The sequence below is a fragment of the Belonocnema kinseyi genome, chromosome 7 (assembly GCF_010883055.1).
Source record: "Belonocnema kinseyi isolate 2016_QV_RU_SX_M_011 chromosome 7, B_treatae_v1, whole genome shotgun sequence".
Classification (NCBI taxonomy): Eukaryota; Metazoa; Arthropoda; class Insecta; order Hymenoptera; family Cynipidae; genus Belonocnema; species Belonocnema kinseyi.
This window is the reverse complement of record NC_046663.1, coordinates 64,036,617-64,044,997: the sequence shown is the minus strand read 5'-3', so window position 1 is coordinate 64,044,997 and position 8,381 is coordinate 64,036,617. Positions and strand designations below refer to the sequence as shown.

Genomic DNA, 8,381 nt, shown 5'->3' with positions numbered 1-8,381 from the left:
GAATATCGCTATACATAGGTTCTAAGCCTTACTTTATGATCAAGGGTCGAAAAAAGTTCTAGTTTTGTGATTCATGTAGTGGAAAACCTCCAGAACAGTATCTAAAACATGGATTTTTTGAAAAAAAATATCAATTTATCACGTTTATTGTCCACTTAAGCCGACTAGGAGTTGTTTTTTGAAAAAAATGACTTAAAATTCGTGATCAGCGACCTCAAAAACACCCAGTAAAGTATTTTCAATGTTTATAAATCGGTTTAAAATCGTAAAACTTGATTTTAATGTCATTTTAATCAAATTTGAAGCAAATTTTCACTTTTCGCGATTTTCTGCCTTTTCATCGCCGTATGGCGGGTTGAAATTTTTGTAAAAAAAAATCAAAACATGGTTTTCGATGTATTTTATCCCGTAGAATTCGATTCTGAAGTCAAAAAAATAAAATTTTTCTTTATTTTTTTTATTTAAAAAAAAACATGAAAAAACCGTAAAAAATGAGGTTTTTTGAGCAAAACCCCATAAAAAAGTAGCTGGACCCTACTTTTTTATTGCAAATTCGGATTCAGCGTCGAAAAAATACATAAGAATATATAGGTCTGGTCAATTGCACAGACACTTTTGTTTTTTTTGTGGGCCTGTGTAATCAATCAGCTTTGAGTGGAAAATGCATCTGTTTTGGACGAAAATCCAACTATTTTTTTTTTAATTCGTTTTCTTCTTCTTTTTGGTTGAATATTCGTGTTCTTTGTTGGGAATTTGTCTTATTGGTAGAAAATTAATCTTTTTAGTTTAAAATGTAACTAATTGGTAACAAAATGAATGTTTTTTGTTGAAGAGTCATAATTTTAGTTAAAAACTCATTTCTTCAACTGAAGATGTAACTATTACATTTTTTTGAGAAAATGTACATTTTTGGGGGAAAATGTACATTTTTTGATAGAAATTTAACCTTCTTGGTGAGAAATTTATCTTTTTGGTTGGAAATTTAATTACTTCGTTTACAATTTTTTTTTATTTGGTTGAAAATTCTTTTTTTACTGAAAATCTAACCATTCCATTTTTGAGTAAGAAGATATTTCTTTGGCTGAAAATTGAACTATTTTGCAGAAAATTCTTTTTTTGTTTGAAAATTGATCTTTTCTAGTTGAGAATTCATCTATTTTGTCGAAAATTTGTTGTTTTTTTTTATAGAAAATTCATCTTTTGGGTTGAAATTCAACTATTTATTTTGTTAAAAATTAATCAGCAGTTTGGTTGGAAATTTATCTTTTTTGATTAAAACTTACTTGTTTTAAAAAGCTTGCATTTATATTTTTGGTTCACTAGTTATCGTTTGAGTAAAAAGTATACTATTTGGTTCAAAATTTATTATTTTGTTGATAATTCAACTATTTCTTAAACTCATCTTTTGTGGTAAAAAATTTAACTGGCTTGTTGAACATTTATCTTTTTCGATAGAAAATTCGTCATTTTTTTATTGAAAATTTTTCTTTTGTAATCTATTTAGGCAACTTTCTTTATTAAATTTTAGTTCTTGTTGAAAATGCATGTTTCTTGGTTTGAAATGAACTCTCTTATTGAAAATTTCTCTTTCCGTGATTGAAAGTCAAGTTTTTTCTAAAACATTTGACTTTTTAACTGGAAAACTCAACTCTTTTGTTGGAAATTCGTCTTTTTAGGTTGAAAAATCATCACTTTGGTGAAAATTTAATTCATTTATTAACCTTCTTTGTTAAAAAAATTCTACAATTTGGTTAGTTTTTTCAAAATGCAGTGCTCTTCTTAAGCATTAGTTTTTTTTTTAATAGAAAATTAGTTGTTTTGGATTAAAATTTCAGTTTTTGGTAGAAAAGTCATATTTTTCAGATGAAAATTAATTCTTATTAATTGAAATTTCTACTATTACATTTTTTTGTCAGAATTAATCTGCTTTATTAAAAAAATCTACAATCCGGTTAAAAATTTAATTAATTTATTAAAAATTCCACCATTTTGTCAAAAAGTTATATTTTTCGTCGAAAATGAAACTGTTCTGTTTAACATCCGTCTTTATAAATAGAAAATTCGTTATTTTTGAATTGAAAATTTTACTGTTTAGTTGAAAATCGTTTCTTTTACTTTCAAGGTCAACTATTTCATCATAAATGCAACAGTTTTTTGTTTTTGAACTAATTTATTTCCCTATTTTCGTGAAAAAAATCACCCTATTTCCCCGCTTTTTAGAGCATTTTGGGCTATAAAGTTTGGTATTCGCCTTAAAAATTTTATAATCCGATGATTAGTTACCTGAAAACTGTTCAGTGCAGTTGTGAATTCATCCTGGAGTCGCTCTTTTTGCATTTTCCGTTGCCGTTGTTCTCCGGGGCTACTAGATCCGGAACTGCTAGCCAAATTTGCCAAATCTCGCAAGTGGACATTAGTGTCTTTAGCCAACTGCTGGGTGTAATGTTGTATTTGATGCCTAAAACGGAATTTTTGTTATCACGTACTTTTCATTTTTTATTCGTTTCAATTATAAATTACTAGGGTTTTTCTTTCTTAACATTCAAAATTTTTAAATCCTTCATTAAATTTTTTTAAATATTAAATTTTGAACATTTTAAAACAATTAATGAAAAATGAAAAATATATACAGGGTCATTTTTTCAACTTGAAACTTTTGATTCATAACATTTTTTCATAGAGTGCCTATTCTTCGAGATATTTGAAAGTTTCAAGTTAAAAAAATCACCCTGTATATACGATTTTGAACTGAAAACGTTATAAATCAAATAATTTAAGATTCGGTAAAATTTTAAAAATCACAATATTTCGAACGGAATAAAAATAAAATTAACTTATATGATTTTCAAATAAAAAAGTTTAAAATTGAACAATTTTAAATTGAACCTTCTTCGTAATTGAAAATTTTTAAATCAGATGTTCTCAAAATTTAAAAAATTCCAAATTCAAATGTTGAAAATTAGAAAATTTAATTAAAAATGAGTTGAAATGGTATCATTTCTAATTTAAAGAATTTAAAATAAAATAATTTTACTTATAATTGAAAAATCTCGGAACTGGATGATTTTAAATTCAAATTTCAAAAGTATGACAACTTCCAAGCGTTAAAAATTGAAATACTTTCATACCAAAATTTTGAAAATTGAATCATTTGAAATTCGACGGAATTAAAATAAGCAACCAAAAATAGAACTGTTTCAAGATATTACAATGAAAATTAAAAACTAAGAAAATATACAAAAAGATTCCTAGATGATTCCAATGTTTGTTCTTTTCTGACTATTAAAAGGACTATATACAATGACTATATAATGGACAATGACTAATATAAACTGACTAATCAAGGCTTTCTATATGAAATTTTTTCAATTTTTAAAGATTTAAAACTGCAATTTTCCTGAGATTTTTAATATTTGAATTTGAAACTACAACATTCTGAAGTTTCAAATCGGAAACCTCCAATAATTAAGAAATTCCAAACCAAATATTTTTTAAAATTAAGCTTCTGAAGAAAAAAAACTTTGTATCATATCATATGGTATCAAGTGATACTTAAAGTGATTTAATAGATTTTGTCATTAAAAAATGAGATTTCTGTCGTTCAAAAAGAATAATTTTAAATATAGTGAACCTTTAAAGTTTAATTATTCCAAAATCTTTGAAAATGATATGCTTTTTAATTGGAAATTTTAAAAAGTAATGAATTAAGACTTGAACAATTTTTAAATTACGATCTGAAAATTAAGTCGTTCAAAATTATTAATTTTCAAACTGCTGAAAAATAAATAAATTCAAAACTAATGATAAAAAAAGTAGTTAGACAAAAAACACGCGGATGAATGATTATTATATTTATTTAAATTATTATCAGTTAGGAATTTACAATTTAAGATAATAAAACTTACAGTTGGTTTCTAAGTTCCTGAGAATCTGTAGAACCACCGAGTTGGTTGACCATTCTCTGCATTGACGACACTGAAATTAATGAGTTTTATAAATGTTTAGGCTTCAATCTTTGAAGTTAATTGTAGACAGAACATCAAATTTGAACGTTCAATTGAAATCCAGCGTATATAAAATGATTTGTAGAGTGTAAAAGCTATATTTAAAGTTTCAGAGATATAGAACTCACCATTTTGTGAAATTTTTAATATCGATGTGCCTATTGTTTGTGCTAATCTCCCAAAATCTTGCTGAGGAGTTGGCCCACCATTGTGATAAGAAGAAAATCCACCGTCCATTTCGATCTTTTTTTAAACGCAATTCACAATCTGAAATCTGACAAGAAATTAATTTTCTGTAAACGATTTTAGAAGACTATATTATAAGTAAGATAATGATAGTGAAGTCAAGTAATATCCTGCGATTTTTCTATTGAGATAATTTTTGTACGAGCTTGATCATAATGTTTGGAACAATATTCAGCACAACTGGACACAATTTTGTCGAGACATTATAAATAACAAATGTCTGAGATAAAAAAAAAACTGATTTTCGACATAAAAACAAAAAATACGACTCTCATTTGAACAATGTTTATGTAAAGAATTTTTTTTCTTTGCAAGTTTATGGTTTTTAATCAGAATTTGGAACTTAATGAATAATATGTCTGAAGACGAAGACTGCCGGTTTTTATTTATAATTATTAAAGTACTTTTTGTTACTTGGTTGATTTTTTCAAGAGTATGCCAGCAAGAGTAGACCGTTCTAAACATTGCTTAGATAGATTCATAAAAATTTTAAAAATAAAATCAGTAAATAAAAAATTTTATAAAATTAAATAGACTCGAAAATTACAGTTGCCAAACATCTTTAAAGATTCCCTCCTATCAGTTCAGTTCATAAAATGTCAATAAATCAAGATTCGAGTTAATAAAATAATCGACATTGAAGAATTTTCGGCAGTTTTTCATATTAAAAGGGTTGAAGTTGGGAGTTCATGTGTGATATTTTACAACTATACAGTAATACAAGTGATTTTATCTCTAACTATTTATTTATTTCTTAAAATTGTTTGAACACTTAAATTTGAGTTCAAATTAAGTTCTGAGAATTAATAAGAATAAAATAAGTATTCCCAACAGTTTGGTTTTAAATTTATATAAATTTAATGTTTACAAGATTCTTGAGAAAATTATAACCAGATTTTAAATATTTCAGATGTGTCAAAAAAATCTAGAAGATTAAAAAAAAAATTTATTTATTTTATAGGATTTTACAAAATAGTAGGGATCATTCCAGTCTTTCTAAAAGACATTCAGGACTAGTCCTGAACAAATAAAAAAATATTTGATAAATTTTCGGAAATGTTTCCAATTCAAATACAGTGGAACCCTTCAATAGCCCTTCCGAGAATTGAGGCCGCGCCGCAGGTAGGTGTAACAGGAGCTGTGCGGGGTCTACGGTTGTCAATCAGGCGAGCACTCAAGTGTGAACAAACAAAAGCGGAGCGGGCTAAATTGAGTTACTTTCAACCCACCACCAGCCCCAAAATCGGCGCTATAAAAGAGTTTCTCTGTATTTCTAATCTATTTAAAACATATTAAATTCATAAAAAATATTTTTAACCGGCTCGAATTTTTCTTAAAATTTAGAAAAATGTAAACAAATTATTTTATTTTTTTAATTCTCCCAGGAATTAAAATAAAATTTTCTTTTTATCTTTAAACCCTTCGAAATTATTTTAAAGCTTCCAAAGTTTATTTTTAAAATCTTTAAAAATATATTAAAGTTTAAAATTCTCTTTGAATCTCTTCAAATCTACTAAATACTTATTGAATTTACTCGATTTTTAAATTTACTTTTTATTTTTTAATTTTACCAACTTGAAACATTTTGCTTTAAAATATTCTACACTCTTTTTCGAAATGTTAGGAAATCGTTTGATATGTTTAAAAACTTTTTTAATTTTCTTTCAAAATTCATTTTTCGAAATTAAAAATGTTTACACTAATATTAAGAACATTATTTTGTTTAATCTTCTCAGATTAGCCTTTGAAAAATTTTGAAACATTTAAAAATAATCTCGTAAAATTAATTTTTCGAAATAAAAAATTATTTTTATTTTTCCTACAATCCTCAAATTTTTCATTTTTGTGAAACCTCAGAAAATTCTTTAAAAATCTTTACATAGGTTTTAGTTATTTTTAAATCGTTCCAATATTTCTGAATATCTCTTAAAATTACTCAATTTTTTTATAAAATTATATAATAAGGCAAAATTGCCAAATTTGGCTTAAAAACCTTTTACATTTTATTTAAAAATTTTTTGAAATTATTAAAAAGGGGTTGTAATCTTTTTCAATTTTCTCTTAGAATTAATTACAAAACAATCATTTAAAATTTCCCCATAAATCTCAAAAATCTTAAGTCGTTCGTATTCTTTTTTCACGTATGTTAAAATTTTTAAAACTTAAAATTATTATTTTAAAATAAAAACTTAAACAATTTAACATTTTACCAAAAATCTTGAAATAATTTAATCTCAAATCTTTCATAATTGTTAAAAAGCTTCTGATTTTTTTTTAGAATTTTGAAAGTCAACATTTTTCTCACAATTAGCCAAAGAATACGAATAGAATATTACTTTTTGAGTATCGGCCCCATAAGTCTGTTTATGGGGTCGCGAAAACCCCGTAAGTGAAAAAATTGTTTGCAAGTTTTTGGTGCTAATTATGATTTTTTGCGGTTTTTTAAATGCAAATAATTGTTTCTAATGTATGAATCACTACTTTACATTGATAACTATGTAATAAAAAAACTATGTAATAAAATTTTTATACAATTTATCATTGTTTTTAGCGATGTTCTCTTAGAAAAGAGATAGAATGCCGCGTTTTTAAGAAAATTTTCTACTTTTTGTTCAATGTTCAATTACTTTTCACTTGGAATGAGTTAAAAATTAATCAAATTTAGCAAAAATAATTGTTTAAATAAATTATTATTGTTTATTCCTATCTTCTTCTATATTAACGCTAGATAATTGCGGTTTTTTCTGAAGTTTTAAATTTTGGTCCACTTTACACTTGAAGTAAAAATATATATGTTGATGAACAATTTTTTAAGCAATTTATTATTGTTTATAACTTACTTATCTTATATTAATTAATTTTGATCCCAAACTAAAAAGTCAAATAAAATCTGAAGTTATAATAATTAAGTCATAAACTAGGATTACTCTAAGAGAATATTGTTAAAAATAATACAAATTTCTTTAAAAAATTATGTTTGTTAAATTTAATTCATTATTATCAGTCTTATTAAAAATTAAACAAAAGGTTCAAAATTAAAGAGAAAACCCGTGTCTTACCAACAATTATCTAAGAGAAGATAGTTATAAATAATAATAGATTGTTTAAACAACTATATTAAAATTGAATATGATTAGCAAGAACAATAAACTGTTTAAACAATTGTTTAATAACATTAATAATTAAGTTTTATATCACTCTAATTCAAAATCAGACAGAAAGTGAAATTTTTTTAGAAAAAAAGCGACTTAAGAACTCCATGCTCGGAGGAAATGGCTAAAAACAATAATAATTTGTTTAAACAATTTAAACTTTTGTGTGGATTCAAAACAAATTTCCGGACGATATGTATAAAAATTCGAGAACAAACATTTTGGACTATACCTGGTGCACAAGTGTGTAGTCCTAAATTCAAAACATTTTATTCCCCGCAAAAACATACAATAATTTTACTGCGTTATAACTCGTAACGCTTGAAAGGATACAAAACAAAGACTATTGTGATTATCTAATAATATGGGTATATAACACAACATAGGAAGACCCAAAACGGCAAAAATCCTAATGTATAGTCATTTATAACCTCAAAAAAGTGCACAAAAAATCAACCTGCTAATATATTTATAAAACAGAACTTTTTCAATACCAAAATATAATCAAAATACTAAAATCGAAGAAAAGAAATAAATGTTTAAAAAAAATCGATGACACCAACAAGAATCAACACAAGAAGATAAAGTTCTGATTACTTTTGATCTAATTGTCGAGATTGTCATTTGTAGATGTAACTATAAATGCTCAATTAGTGACTTATCATACAAAATGTCAAAAACTTATGAATCACTCACAATTAGGAATTGCGTTCCAAACTATAATTTTGTTCCAGTTTTTCTTGGATTTGCCTGTGAGCGTCGACCTTTTTCGTTTAACTGCCCTTAAGTTTCCAAGTTCAGGAAGTGAAGTACTAAAGCTTTCCAATCAGGAGAACGGAGCCGAAAATAAGGAATGAACACAATCACATGAAAAAACTTCACGCAAATATGGCGAATATGAAATCGGAGTAATCAGCTGTCACTCCAATAGCCGGAGCGGAGAATCCCCAGGAAAATCCACTCTGTCGGAGAAAAATAA

General features: G+C 25.8%; 1 protein-coding gene across 1 annotated transcript in view; it reads right to left on the bottom strand.

Moving 5' to 3' along the window:
* LOC117177504 (syntaxin-7-like) overlaps nucleotides 1-8,375 on the bottom strand; it is a 13,584-nt gene extending 5,209 nt beyond the window's left edge. Inside the window, exons 1-4 of the mRNA XM_033368248.1 lie at nucleotides 8,099-8,375; nucleotides 4,133-4,278; nucleotides 3,906-3,975; nucleotides 2,284-2,458 (exon numbers count right to left, since the gene is read on the bottom strand). Coding sequence (XP_033224139.1) covers nucleotides 2,284-2,458; nucleotides 3,906-3,975; nucleotides 4,133-4,241 — 354 coding nt within the window. The 5' untranslated portion in view covers nucleotides 4,242-4,278; nucleotides 8,099-8,375. The remainder of the gene's footprint in view (nucleotides 1-2,283; nucleotides 2,459-3,905; nucleotides 3,976-4,132; nucleotides 4,279-8,098) is intronic.
* Nucleotides 8,376-8,381: the final 6 nt, after the last annotated feature.